The 15,871-nt window shown below is 42.4% G+C and overlaps 1 protein-coding gene across 3 annotated transcripts in view; it reads left to right on the top strand.

The window, feature by feature from the left end:
- Positions 1-15,871, top strand: part of LOC137293797 (baculoviral IAP repeat-containing protein 6-like) — a 166,692-nt gene that overhangs the window by 71,432 nt on the left and 79,389 nt on the right. For 2 of the 3 annotated variants that reach the window (XM_067824540.1, XM_067824539.1), the window contains exons 25-27: positions 12,960-13,187; positions 13,611-13,794; positions 14,907-15,044. In XM_067824540.1, coding sequence (XP_067680641.1) covers positions 12,960-13,187; positions 13,611-13,794; positions 14,907-15,044 — 550 coding nt within the window. The remainder of the gene's footprint in view (positions 1-12,959; positions 13,188-13,610; positions 13,795-14,906; positions 15,045-15,871) is intronic. The other variant, XM_067824541.1, reaches the window with a different exon arrangement.

Below are 15,871 nucleotides of genomic sequence, written 5' to 3'. Positions count from 1 at the left end.
TGTAGACCCAAAAGGATAGCTATAAAAATATGGTAGCATGTTCTGTCATTGACATAAAAGCACTGATACAGCATTCGCCATCATGCTGTCAGTGACAGTCTGCCTCAAGAACTATATGCTCCATTTAAATGTTACCTCATCCAGAAATGCTTTGCTGTAGCTGTATGCCATGTCTATTAAAGTTCATGGTAATCATTGAGGATATTTTGTAAAAGATGGATGTATCAGAGTAAATGTCAGTTGTTACATTTTAACCAGTATGATCCTGAAACTTAATTGTTTTTGGATACTTAAAGGCCCATGTATCCTTACAAGAACCAATTTCTGAAAATCACCGAGACTAATTCCGGTGACTTAAGAATCTTGTGTGCTGTGAGCCAGTTCAACCCACAACTGGTGCCCCTCAGGAACCTTTGCATGAGCAGAATGCTCAAGCGGCAGCAGACCCAAAACTGCAAATGGACATCAGTATGTACCTCTTTCCTCATCCCAAAACAATCTCTTCTGGCATAGAGCCAATAGACCGATCCAGTCTGTCAATCAAAGCTGGCGCATGCGTCGATTTCGGCCAATCAACAGGCCGGGCGCGCATTGTGGATTTGTCAGACTTATTTCCGGGGTCAAACGAAGACTTCGAAGCGATGTGCTTCGAATTATGCCATTCACACTCACAATATCTATTATACATTGCTGCGATTTGATCAGTACCTTCAACAGAACCATTTTGGTGCAGACAAAAAAATTGAGGTGGATCAAGCAATGTGATAGGCCTAACGATTAGTTAATTGTCGGCACAATCGTTCTCGAAACCTACGTCTGGTCAAAGTTAAGAATTTGCATGAATTTCGACACTTTCGCACATGTGCAAACCCATTACCAATTAGAGGACAACAACTAACAGTTTAAGGCTTCGCAAGTGTTATAAACACGGATGTTTTTTGTAACTACAACACTGGTTTTGCTTAACGGTTTAGTCAATACTAGGCATTGATTTGGTAGAACATAAAGCTGAAACGAGACAGGCGAGAAGGCCGTGACACTATGTAAACAAATCTGACAGCGATCTAATTTCGGTTAGGGATGACCAGAATTGCAAAACACGTTACATTAAAGTACAAAGTGATAGATATAGTTGCCTTCGATCTTGAATATTCTCAAATTTGTCACAAATTTTATGATGTCAGGTTTCAAAAGCACAATCTGAATGGCTACTGTGCAGTACACTATCCTGTAAATAGCGCCAAATATTTTTAACTTACCTTACCATAGGTCTTATGCATATTACCTCTAGCTTCGCTAAACGAGATCAGACAGTCGTTGATTCGCCATCCCCTCGATGGCTACCTCATGTAATCTACGAATGTAGTCACGGAAGTGACGTGATCTCTCCACTCGCGCGAGAGCGCAGAATCCAAAATTCACTTTTACCTTTAGCGTTCGTGCGAACGGACGTGTTGGTTTGCAGTTTTTTTTTTCCTACTGTGTGTAGTTTCAATAAAGTTGCTACTCCTTGGTAGGTATGGTTTGTATCCCCTCATTATGTATCAAAGTCAAGTCATACAAGCATTTAATGTGCTTACCTTGCTACCTCGTGTTGTTCTTTTCTCACTCAGGCTTGGCTTGGCCATGTCGGAGGTGAGAACGACATGGCGTCCATGAGGGTAGTTCATCTTGTTGGTGGTTTGCCCGTCATGTTTCTGCCCATGCTTGGTCATTTTCACTTGTGTTTTCGGTATTTAGCATACTTTTTTCTGCCATGAATTTCAGCGTAGCGAAGGCAGCCATTGTGGTTGTTATTTTTCGCTGCCCCGCACTTACGGGTGTGCCTATTTTTTACGTAGGGGTGCAACTACTTTCTACATTTTTATGTAGGGGGTTTTCCTCCTAGTATTGTATTAACATGTCGTCAAGTCGTGGTTTCTTGTCTGTTACAGTTCTGTGTATGACTCGACACTATTGTACTGTCTGCAAGGGGCAGAAATCAGCCAAGGACCCACATCCCTGGTGTCCGGATTGTGCGTCCGCTGTTTGTTCCATCGATAGTCGGTGCCTACACTGTCAAGCGTTATCTCTCACCGATTTCAAGACCTTTTTGGCGGTTCGGAGGAAACGTTTTACGCAACGTAAGAGAAGAATGTCGTCGCCAGCGTCTTCCTTGGGATCCTTACCTGACGACCAAGATCTACCACCGCCTTCAATACCACTATCAACGCCGAGTGTGGAGCGCTCATCTATTACGCCGGCGCGCTCCTCTCCAGAGCCTACGCGTTCGGACGCCTTTGTAGATTTATCTCACCCGGATGCCTTATCCCATCCTGAAGTTCAGAGGCTTCTGCGATCTCTCTTGATGCCGGGCGCTGCTGTACTCCCTACCTCGGTATCTACACCTTTACCAACGACAGCGCCTAGACTTACGCCAGCGCCGTTGCCTGTACCAGCGCCTCTGCCTGTCCCGGCGCCTTTGTTTACATCAGCACCGGTGTTTTCGTCAGCGCTTATTCCGACGCCAGCGCCTATTCCGACGCCAGCGCCTGTACCAACGCCAGCGCCAATATTGTTGCCGGACCCTGCTCCTATAACTACGTCTTATCGGATCCCCAGAGTGTCTCATACGCTGACTAAAGAAGAAATGTTACAGCGCCAGCTGGATGAAGAGCGCGCTCGTCGTTTAGAGGCTGAGCGCTCCCGGCGCAGATCTCGTTCTAGGTCCCCGAAGGGTCGGCGCTCTCGTTCTCCACACCGTAGCAGGCGCCGGCGCTCCCGGTCGGTTTCCCGCTCTCCAAGGCGCTCCTTAGAGGAAGACTCACGTACCAGAAGTAGACGTAGAGTGCGATCTCGGTCAAGATCACCACGACGTCTCTCTAGATCCCAGCGTTCGCGATCGCCGGAACCACTGCGGACTTCCGGCAAAGAATTTAACACTAAGAACTCTGCTTCCAACTCGAGTCAGCGACGAGAATCAACCTCTATTTCCTGGGAGGAACACGAGGAACAGTTCTTTTGCCCAGACTATGAGGAGGAACCTGGCAATGTTGGTGATAGTGATGGCACCTATCTTCCCTTAACTGCTGTCTTTGAGTGGATTGCCGACAGATTACCGGACTGTCCTTCCCCTTCTTCGGATTCAAACAACCCGGCGTCGATTCACTTGACTCCTGAGTTACTTATTCCACCACACCCTATGGTGGCGGATGCGATTACTTTGTTAGACTCGGACTTTGCGAAGTTATCCTTAAATCCGACCATCAAAGCGTCGAAGTCTAAGAAATCAGATTATAAAGTGCACAGTCTGGATTTTGCCGACAACGGGGCGGCGCTAGACGATTCAATTAAGAGGTTGTCAAGTTCAACTCCGTCATCTTACAGAGTTCAGGATTCAAAGTTAGCAGCTGTTGATACTGAACTGAAACGTATGCTTAAGCCTATCTCGGCGCTTGCGTCAGCCACCTCCGCTGCAGCCTTGGATTTGTCAGAGGATAATGCCTCGAGGGTGGATCATTTAACTACCATTTTTGCTTGGCAAGGCAGAGTACTCCATGACCTACTTGGACACTTACGTGCGGCGCTAGCCATGACCACTACTATGCGCCGATCTGGATTTTTAGATGCTTGTTCTTGGCAAGAGGAATTTAAACGTCAACTTCTTCGTGCACCATTTACGTCTAAGTTCCTCTTTGATGAAAAGATACCGTCGGTGTATAAACAACATGCCGAACTTACTAACACGGAAGTGGCGCTGTCAACTTTCGAGGCCTTGGGCTCTGCATTTCGTGGCCGAGCCAGGGGTAATGCCAAGAAAAGATATGTACCCAGGAGAGAGTCGATCCGTTCCTCGTTTGGGAGGGGACGAGGTCGTACCAAAGACTCAGATGTCCAGCGCAAGCCTCAAGAACGTGGCAGGGATGCCCCAGCTACGTCCGGTCGAGGTAGGGGCAAGCGTCCCTACTCCGGCCGCTGAAGCCATGGACTACTACGACTGGGACCTCCCACCCCCAGTCGTACCAGTTCATCCGACCCCTGTAGGTGGGAGACTAGGGATCTTCTGGGCCAACTGGACATTCCTGGAAGACCCGTTTGTTTGCAAGATCCTGAGAGCCGGCTACAAGCTACCACTAGCCAGAGCTCCGCCGTTGACTACCACTCCCCTGTCACGAGGGTACTCAATAGATCAACAGGTACTTATCCTAGAAAACATCAACATTTTATTAACAAAACATGCTATAGAGATAGTGTCAGAACCCCATCTCTCCCCGGGGTTCTATTCACCCATCTTCCTGATACCCAAGAAAGGTTCCACCAAAATGCGGATGATTCACAACATGGCGACTTTCAACAACCTGTATTTAGCCGAGCCCCCGCATTTCCGAATGACATCACTGGATCAGATCCGAGCCAAATTGTCACCCGGAGCTTGGATGGCCAGCCTAGATTTACAGGATGCTTACCTGCACGTTCCTGTATTCCCACGCCACAGGAAGTTCCTGCGTTTCATATTCAACGGAGTACACTACCAGTGGCGAGTGCTGCCGTTTGGAATTTCTACGGCCCCGTGGCTTTTCACTCGGGTCACACTGCCTGTCACCCGGTTTCTGCACCTCCGGGGGATAGACTTCGATCCTTACATCGACGATTGTTTTCTAAATCACTGCAATCCTCAGTTGCTACGCAAACAACTGGACTTCTCCACACGCCTACTTCAACAGTTGGGATGGATTATCAATTTCGAGAAGTCGCAACTGAAACCAACGCAGGAGTTAACGTTCATTGGGGGGTTGTTCCTGACTCGGCTCAATCTAGTCAGGGTCCCTCCCGATCGATGGCAGAAGATTCTCGCCTTTACGGATCGAGCTCTGTCCCTACCTCTCACCCTCAGAGAATGGCAGTCTCTGTTGGGCTTGTTGACGTCGGCGCAGGACCTCACCCTCAGAGGACGGCTTATGCTGCGCCCACTACAGAGGTTCCTATTACCATTCATTCGAGAGAACGACCTCCAGTCGTCATTTCTTCTACCCCCGCACCTGCATCAGTACCTCAGGTGGTGGACGGTAGAGTGGAACGTCTGCGCCGGTGTTTGTTTGACAAACTTCAACCACGACCACGAATTGTTTGTAGACGCATCCCTCTTGGGATGGGGTGCTCATTTGAACGGCCAGACAACCTCAGGGCTGTGGTCAGACGCCGAAAAGGAGTGGCATATCAACAGCCTGGAGATGCAAGCAGTCATCCTAGCGGTTCGCCACTGGCTACCGGTCCTAACAGACTCCAGACTCCTGGTAGCGTCCGACAATTCCACGGTCGTGTGGGTGATTCACAATCAGGGTACAACCAGGTCCAAACAACTTCTGGACCAGATGTTCCTGTTAGCGGATCTGGTAGACAGCAACGGCATCGTGATCGCGGCTCGTCACATTCCCGGCTGCAAAAACATTCTGGCAGACGCCCTGTCGCGCCCCGGCAAACCATCCCCGACGGAGTGGATGCTTCATCCGGACGCATTTCGCCAGATTTGCTGGCAACTCGGGAGACCACAGGTAGATCTTTTTGCCACCAGTTTCAATCACCAGTTACCAACGTACGTATCTCCCGTGCCGGATCCACAGGCGTGGGCAGTCGACGCGATGTCTCTATCATGGGAAGGACTGGACGCATATGCGTTCCCTCCTCCAATTCTTCTCTCGGATGTAATCGCCAAGATCAGACTGACGCAGAACCTCCGACTGCTTTTGGTCGCACCTTGGTGGCCAACCAGATCGTGGTTTCCCGATCTTCGACGGCTCGCCAGCGGAGACCCTTACAAACTTCCAGAGTGGTTGCATCTGCTTCGACATCCACACAGTCGACAGCTGCATCCGGATCCACGGCGATTCCATCTTCACGCATGGGTCATCTGCAGAGAGCATTAAAGGCTAAGGGCTACTCTGCGCACGTGGCGAACGTTATAGCTCGCGCGCATAGAGTTTCTACCCGTTCTTTATATGACGACAAATGGCGCTCTTTTGAGAATTTTTGCGCACGAAGATCTCAAGATCCCATGGCAGCATCTCCTCAGTTTGTGGCACAGTTCCTTCTCTACCTACGGAACTCTAGACATCTCAAAGGCAGTACCTTAGGCACCTATTTGTCAGCTTTGAATTCTGTCCTTGCTATCAAGTCAGATTCACAGATCTCCAAGATACCGGAACTTATTGCGCTTCTCAAAGCTTTCAAGCTGGAAGACCAGAAGACCAAGTTTCGTCCTCCAGCTTGGGATCTTAATGTTGTCCTTCAACATCTCAGAGGGCCGCCGTACGAGCCATTAGAAGAAGCCTCCTTTGAACATCTTTCCAAGAAGACGGTTTTCTTACTATCATTGGCAACAGCGGCTAGAGTCAGCGAGATCCATGCTCTTGACGTTACTCAGATCCGATTTGAACAGTCAAGACACGGACGTGCTCATTTGGGTTTGCTTTGGGATTTTGTGGCTAAGAACCAGCTTCCCGGGCAGCCTAACAGGTTATTCTCCATCCCTCCTTTGTCTACGATCTTGGGTCATCATGACTTGGAGGAGGAGCTGCTATGTCCAGTCAGGGCTCTCAGATGCTATATTAAAAGGTCAGCCTCTAGGAGACGATCCCGCAAAAGGTTATTCATTCCCTTTGCCGTGTCCTGCAAAGGTGAAGTAAACAGAAATACTATTGCCCTCTGGCTCAGATCGACTATCCTGGCGGCCTATGACGACAAGCACCTGCCTCATCCGGTAGCAAGTAACCCGCACGAGATCAGGGCCTTGGCGTCTACGATGGCCCTCCATCGGAACTGCACAGTACCGCAGATCATGGAGGGCTGTTTCTGGAGGTCATCAACTGTCTTCGCATCCCACTACTTGAGGGACTTGGCAGTTGAAGACGTGGAGGGATTACAGTCATTTGGTCCATTGGTGGTTGCTCAGCAACTTACCCGACCATCCGCCCATTAGGTAACTACACTTCTACTTACCTTTGGTCTTAAGATTAACCTCACCCCCAGGGTGCGTCGGTTTTTCTTTGGAGTTCTATTGGGTTGCTCTTTGTCCTGTTCCAGGTATTATCCTGAGACCGTTGACATTGGCTTTCCCGAGTTCTCCTGATGCATGTGCACTGTTTGCTGAGGGATGGTCCTCTGGAGTCCACACCACCATCCATCTGTCGAAGCCATATGCATAAGACCTATGGTAAGGTAAGTTAAAAATTTATTAAAATCTAAATATTTTAGATATTTAAATACTTACCTTACCATAGGGCGGTGACTCCCTCCCAACGCTGGATGCTCCTCCCCACTTTGGACTCTTCGGACCTTCCGGTTGACGGTAAAAGTGAATTTTGGATTCTGCGCTCTCGCGCGAGTGGAGAGATCACGTCACTTCCGTGACTACATTCGTAGATTACATGAGGTAGCCATCGAGGGGATGGCGAATCAACGACTGTCTGATCTCGTTTAGCGAAGCTAGAGGTAATATGCATAAGACCTATGGTAAGGTAAGTATTTAAATATCTAAAATATTTAGATTTTAATAAATTTGAGGAGTAATAATTGTTAATCAAAGCGACAGTATAAGCAGATGCCTATCATGCAATATCCAAAATATGAAAACCATTTCAAATGAGTGTCTATAAAACCATGCCTTAAATATTTTGGAATTTCTATAAACAGACGAAAACTATGCGAGAAGAATAGTGACTTTCTGGAATATTGGAGGGAATTTAGTAAAATTGTATTTCTTAACTAAGAGAATATTATTTGTTTTTAATTTTTGTTACAATATTTTTTTTTCATGCAGGAGAGGTACATTGGTACAACTGTCATTTTTATTACTTCACTGGAAATGATAGCAAGAGATCTTTTTAGAATCTTGCATCCTTTAGTAGAAAGGTAGAAAGGTAATAAAATAAATAATACTATAATCCATTATAAATAATTATACCTAACTGACATATCAGATTCATGTGGTTTGAAAGCAGAACCAGGCATGCTTAGACAACATTATCAACATGTCCTGGCAGAACAATAACATGGCACTAACTTAGTTTCTTGGCTCCTGCTTTACGATGTTTTTTTAAAAAAAGATAATATGTTCTCTAGTGAGATTCATCTAAAAGTGATTACTTGTATCGTAACTCATATAAAAGTTATTTCAACATCCACAGAGTTTGAATAAAAAGATAACAACAAATGCTACGTTTTGGCCACACCCTGGTCTGGCATTATTCAGTCTTGGAACAGAATAACTTACAAGCTCACAGTTGACTATTCATGTAACTGGAATGAATATTGAAACATACATTTAACCCAGATTTGATATAATGCTTCTTAGAAATCACCTTTTGGGGAGGTTACCAATGTTTCATGACTGAGCCAAAGTGTTGTTTATTAAGATGGACAAATTGTTCAAGGTTTGTTGATACATTGTTATTTGGAAAATTAGCTTCATGTTAAATTGCACACTGGTTTGCAGGATGTGAATGCTTTAGGGCATTTTCCTAAAGTTTCTTAAGACTTTTACCACATTTTGAAACAACTTTGATATGTTTTTGATGACATTAGCAAGTACTGCAGAAAAGGAAATAGATCAGATTTTGTGATATGTCCTCTAGGGATATGTTCTCTGATATGTTAAAACAAAGATTACTATCATCATTTTTTAAGAAGCAATGATGCTCAGATGTAATTTTATTGACAAAAACTTTGAACTTTTGAGATATTCTTTGCACCTTATGTCCTTTAGTAATTATCTTTTAAGAAACCTAGTTAATTGTTTTGGTAACTGTGGATCCTCAGTTCAGAGATTTCCAGAGATTGTTTGTGGAAGATTGGTCAGTGTACAGGTGCAGAGTGTATATTGAATCTTCTTTGTGTTATAGTGGTGTTATATACCTGAGCATAAAATCTGGCAGTTCATAAAGTCCAGTCTTGTGGAAGTTTATAAATTAGGATTCCACAACAAAGTACACACAGAAAAATAAATTGATTCAGTGTCATTTTAGGATGGTGTACAGATTTGAAGAGGGAAATGTTACTGAGGTTTGCTGAAGATAAGCTGCTGAATATTTGCTTCTGGGTATGTTCAGATACATGGAAATATTTTTTCTGCTTTGTTAGTCAAAGGTATAAACTCATGATTTCACATAAATGATTGAACTTAATTTGAACATTGGATAAAAGATCGAACTGAAGGCTCCTCGCTCAGTGTTGACAATCTATTTATAGATACCCAAACGATCAGCAGCTTGAACATGTGCATGGTTGTGTTCACGGTTATTATAAAATTATGATGGGAATCTAGGAATGAAAAAAAGACAAACATACTTCAGTTTCACTTCCCTGCTAGTATCTTAGACAGACGTGAAATGCCAGGTAGATTAATCATTTCGAAAGAAAATACGCTTCCTACATGCAGCCGCTGGCAGAGACGATTTTTCATCAGGCATGTAACTCATTTTCACTCGCTAATTACAGTCTGTCAAATATGATACATTAAATAATATACGCAAATCTTTCCTCTTTAAATATCATTCATAAACTACGGATGCCAAAGTACCACAAGCAGTATTCATCAACACCGTTCTCAATTAATGTACATAAGTTTCATCGGTGGTGACACCATTGTCAGAGGTTGTCCCTCTAAACGTCGAAAAACGAAGTGGGCGGGGCTTATCGGCCCGGACTGGATCGGTCTATTGGCGTTGAAATTTCGGACCCTCACTCTTCCTTTTCTTCAGATCTTTCTGAATATCCTGTGTATATTTTGTTTCACTTTATGTATGATGAAAAAAACTGCTATACCATTAGAAAAATGGCGGAAATAAACAAATGTATCTTTTCCCAATCATGAAATTAATTTATTAAATGACATTATTTCAGGGAAACTTTCTGCTTACTGTACATTACATGTAGTTAATAGTTGTGTCTAGACTGCCCCTCTAACCTTGGAGGAACTTAACACAGTTTTCAAACAAAAAGACATCAAATACTAACAACAATATGCCAAAGAAAAACTGGTTCTGAGTAAAACTGTCAGAAACAAGAAAATATATTTCGTGGATAGAGCTGTGTCTGAAGTTAAGGTCATAAGGGAATCCCATATCTAAATGACAAAAGGCAGTTTGGAGAAAATTAAAGTTACAGTATAAGACAAGACAAACATTCTTTTTCAAATTGTCGATTCCCTTATGGCAAAAATTAAGGTTTGGACTGAAAGAAAGAAAAATGAGAAAAAAAAAAAAAATTCACCTAACAAAACAAACTGTTTAGAAATAATGAAAAACACTTCTACAGGCAAGAGGTGATGATGAGCATGATAAACGGCCTCCCATGGATTCCAGTGAAAGGTTCTGGAAACTGTTCTGGTTAATACCCAGCAACAGTAACCTGGAGGCAAAGCATGAGAAAGTAACTAGTCTATTACATCTCACCAGATTGCCTGAAGAATGTTATGAAAAAGTCCAAATCTAATACAGATCCAGGACCTGATGGCATTCAAAACTGGTATTGGAAACTGTTTCCATGGAAACGATTCAGATTTTGTCTCAAAAGTGAGAGGTGTGTTGCATTTCCGGAGCACATCTCAAAAAGTTCCCAATACCTGTCAGCAAAACTTGGTAGATATGTGTGGCAGACCCCAAAGTAGTGCCTTTTGCTTTTTAAAGGCTTATGTGTTTTATAATTGTCTGGGTTTGCATGGAAACATTTCGGACTTAGTCTCAAAGTGGTGGGATGGACTTCGTTTCTGGAGCACAACCCAAAAACTTCTCAATGTCTTTCAGCAAAACTTGGCAGATATGTAGGGGAGACACTAAAGTGGTGCCTTTTGCTGTTTACAGACTTTCGTGATTTATCATTTTCCCACTTTCCATGGAAAAGATTCTGACTTCGTCTCAAAATGGAGGGATGGGCTTTGTTTCCGGAGCAGAACTTGAAAACTACTCAAGATCTTACAGCAAAACATGGCAGATATTTTAGGCAGACCACAGAGTGGTGCCTTTTGCTATTTACAATGTTTTGGCATTTTTATTTTTCCCGGTTTCCATTGAGGGAATGGGCTTTGTTTCCGGAGGACAACTTGAAAACCATTTCATATCTTTCAACAAATCTTGGCAAATATATGAGACAAATCTTGAAGTGGTGCCAAAGTGATTGGCACGATTCAGGAAGAACATGATAAATAGGCAGACCTCGCATTAGAAATTTCTCACTTGCATCCCAAGTACACTACCATTGTTCTTGGTGCCCAATTTGGTACCTCCTGATCTCTTGGTGCAGATCATGAGCGTGTCGATGTTCTCCATTAGGAGTACATCCCTTCTCTGGGTACTAGACTGCAGTGTTGTTGAGCCTTCATATTCTCTAAAAAATTCATGGTAGTTCTTTTCTCTGTCTGGGCTGTGTAGAGAGGCTGAGGGCCTTGAGCTGATCATGAGCCTTACCGGTCTGACTGTGCCAGGATCACCTGGACCCTCTATGCTGCATTTCTATCTGAATCTGTACAACATACTAATAATAATGTCCACTTGTATGCCACTGTATTTACACACTTGTGTATGCTCATGGCACCATGTCATGGCCTGGTTGTCAACCTTCTATTTGGCATTGTTGTAATGCTTTACATGCTTGTTACAACCAATCCTGAAATTGATCAGAGGTTTGGAATGGTCATTGGTTTATGGTTTATGCTCATTATTCATTAACTTTCACTCCCCATGGCAGCCATAGTGATTTTCATGGTAATTCTTTTAGCATTTTTCCACCCTAAAATTAAGATATGTAGCCTATTGACTGTAAAAAAAACATCTCCAAGAAACAAATATTTACAGCATACCCCACTTACAAGCAGGGTACATTTCAGTATACCCTGCTGCCATTGGGAAGTCATTCAGTACTTTGTGGTAGTACTTCTTTACTCGAATAACATTGAATCAAGCCTGATTCACAGAAAATACCAATGTTTTGCAAATGCAAATTGATGAAAGGGAGATAACTCAAAATCTTTTGTTGTCTGCAAAATTTTGCGATGGCTATGAAAAGATTTGATTTGCAATCCAAGAAAATATTTTGACAAACCGTTCAAATGTAGTTCCTGTGAATATTAAGAAGGGGAATTACACCATGAAGACTTTAATAAGCCAATATCTGCTGGAAAAACAGCAAGATGCAAGATTTAAATCGTTTGATTCACACAGTTTGGCTGAAGTTTACATTGGGATACCCTGGCTTTAAAGAGTTCAAAATTAATGTTGAGGTGTTTGGGAAACATAAGCAAACATTGAGGGTACACCAACCCATGCTCCCATCGTGACCACTGAGCAACTGATATAGTCCTGCCTAATTATTGCTCCATAATTCCTTCCTCTTCCAGAAAGGGTGGAAACTTGACTCTTAAAATAATTCTCTTGTCTTGGGAAGATACCCTGATACATGTAGATAAAGGAGTTTGATGCAAGCAGACTGAGGAAGTTGAACTCACACATGAATGCTTCTTTTGTCATACCCATGAATGCTTCTTTTGTGGTGACTTCTTTAAGTCTGTTTCAGTCTTGTTTCATGTGAAGCCTCAAAATGTATCATAGTAGGAAAATTATTCACCTTTATGGACCTTACATTTTGCTCAGAGTAGAACTGACAACGTCACAGTGTGACTCTTCAGTACAAAATTCATTATTGCAGATTCAGAAGCATGGAGATTTTGTTATTTGCAGTTTGAATTGTGCTCATGCTTTATATTTCATATTCATGCAAAATATATTTGAATATCAATGCTGACAGCAACTTTTGTAAAGTAAGAAAATCACATATTCTTGTCTTGTGTTGTGTGAGAACGTGATCAGCTTGGTTTGGGATATCATGATTTGAAAATTATGTTTGTAACTGAATAGTGCATTACAAAGGTAATCATCGTGCACCAGATTCTAATTATCCTCTAATTTCCAGCATTTATGTTCTTCCTTCAGCACTTAAAAGACATTGTTCACATCCGACGGGCCGATGCCGCTATGTTGCAGAAGCTGCCGGGTTGGCGCGAAGAGGGAGGGGCTGCACCCAATGGAGGGGAGGATGAGTCTGATACCACTCTTGTGTTGCCTCGGGATCGTTGTCTAGCAGTGGTTAGAGGTCTTATGGCTCTGCTGCTTAGCATGGATTTCACATGCCATGTGGACTTGTTCTTGGTGGCTTGTAAGGTTGGTACTGCATTTACAGTTGACAGTATTGCTTAAAGTGAAAGTTTTGGTGTGTGGTGTGGACATTAAGGATGTTGCATATGGATGTTTAGCCAGGAAAAAGTATTTTCATGCAACTTTTTAGAATGCATAGTATCTTTCATGAAGTTAAACTCTGTTGAAGATATTCTGTTCAGTGAACTGTGATCACGAGAAATATGTTGTTTCATGGATGTTCCAGGCTTATTTGGAGGAGGAAAACACAAAGATCACAAAGATTCAGTCTAAATCTGATGTTTCAGTTCATACTTAATGATACTATTTGATGCATGTTGATTGATTTTATTTTTCTCCTACTGACATTTTCTATTTTCAAAGGTTTGACAGGGTCATATGCTGAATCAGAACACAGTTGGAAAAAACTTGTTCCATCTTATGTTACAGGTGTTTGCTAGAATTTGTAATAGTACACGCCCTGCTATAACCCTGACAGAATCCATGACGCAGGAACAACTAGAAAAGTTAATTCTGCTCGTTGCCAACCAAGAATTCAACCATGGCACTATCACTTGGGGTGGACCATGGGCCAGCCATGCTATCACATGTCTATTGCAGGATGTTCAAGATGGTAAGCAAAATCTAGAATTTCTCAGTCAAGTTTTGTTGTCCCCCTCTGCACAGTGGAACAGGGGACTATGTATTCAGCAGTGTCTGTACATCCCAATTCTTGTTAATGCCATATCTTATGAACTGTAGAGCCCAATGTCTTCAGATTTTGTGACAGCCTACATTAGGGGATCAGTCAGACCTCTACTTTTTTATCAAACTCTTGTTAATGTTATATCTCATGCACTGTAGTACACAATGTCTTCAAATTTGGTAACAGCCTACGAGGGATTACTCAGATACCAGTCGATTTGGGTGATATTGGTCGTATTTTCAAAGTCACCATGACGTTTTGACCACTTTTCAAACTCTTTTGAACGCAGCTTCTCTTGAACTGTTGAACCCAGTGTCTTCAAATTTGGTGTCAGTCTACATTGAGGGATTACGCAGACATCAGTGACTTGATTTTGTCCTTAGTGTCACCTTGACACTTCGAACACTTTTCAAACTTACGTAAATACAGTGTCTCATAAAATGTTCCACCAAAGTTAGCCGCCAAGCTGAAGAATATATTACCATTTCCAATGAAGTACTATGTTCCTGAAATATCTTTAGGAGAAGATTCTGAGAAGTAACCATGGCTAGAACTACATCACACAAATGGTAATCTTCCATGTGACGCAGCAGCGGGGAACATTCCCATGTTAGTGGCAAACAGTAATCATTGTTGTCTGCTTGTCTGATCTAAGAACCACATAGGAATTCTGCATTAGAATAAGCTTACTGAAATCTGTTCAAGCCATAAAAGGTGATCAGTCAGATCAGATGGACAGGAATTGTCACTTGGTTGATTGCATGTCACTGTGTCCCAGTGGGAAAGCCTGTTGTTCATGATATCAAAGTTTTGATTGAAGGACCAGAATGGGCCATCATGGTTAAAGTGTCGATTCGTTATACCCAGACCCAGGTAATTCTAAACGTGCTGTAACTGTAATTTATCCTGTTCATGTTCATGATGAATGTTTGTACATCTCATTTTGCCTTCAGAATTCTGAATTGGTTTCTTCAAATTTGGTAATGAGTAGTGTCAGAAACATGTTTATAGTGTCTGATGTTTTGTTGTTGTGTTAACAGGGGAAAGGTTGTACCCAGCAATGTCTGGCTTGTCAGCAATACCTGATGAGATGTCTGCAACTGTGGCGGAGACAGATGATAGTCTTGCGCAGAGTGTTAGTCTACCAACATTTGATGATAGCAATGGAGAAATAACAGGTAATTGAGAGATTTCTTACAAAATCATATTCCTTTTTAATATATATATTTCTTACTTCCACTTTTTGGTTACATTTATGTCCATTTAAAAACAATACATACATATCTAAGACATTCCAGAGGGTTGCTGAAAAGCACATGTAGAGACAGCAAAAAGGCATCAAAGATGTACACAGGATTATGATTCATTTAAATGTCAATTGAATTCAATTCAATTCTGTATTGTGCAAAAGATCATAGGCCTATATACAAAAAGGATACATCTTAACAATTGCGTATATGATCAACTTTCTAACTAATCAGGTCTTTTCTTAACAAAAATTTGTTGTAAATAAATTGGGCTTAGTTGTGTTGTTTTGCGGGTTCTTTGCAGGAAAGTAAGGAAGACAATGGTTGAGCATTGATTTGAGATAGAGACAGTTGTGGCAGATACTTGTTCCTCAGATTTTCATACACAGGACAAATATACATGAAATGGAATTGGTCTTCAATAATGTAACAAAATGGTCATAGTCTTTGGGTTTTCTCCACAGACACATATCCTCCCTTGTTAATTAATAAATCATTAAGGCCTAATCTAAAACACATAAAAGAATTGTGAACATTTCTGTAGCGAAGGTGAGCAAGATAACACTCTGGCTCAAGCAATGAGTTAAATTGATGATATGAATCATATCTTGAACTTTCATTAATAGTTGAATAACAATGCTGCTGAAACCTATCAATAGCCCGCATACAAAACTAATAAACACCAATTGTCTGTGATAACCAAATACGACCAAAATCATATCTAAATAGTAATGTGCGAATTTGGGATGTCCAGTTAT

The sequence above is a fragment of the Haliotis asinina genome, chromosome 8 (assembly GCF_037392515.1).
Source record: "Haliotis asinina isolate JCU_RB_2024 chromosome 8, JCU_Hal_asi_v2, whole genome shotgun sequence".
Taxonomy (NCBI): Eukaryota; Metazoa; Mollusca; class Gastropoda; order Lepetellida; family Haliotidae; genus Haliotis; species Haliotis asinina.
This window is presented reverse-complemented; position numbering and strand designations above follow the sequence as displayed.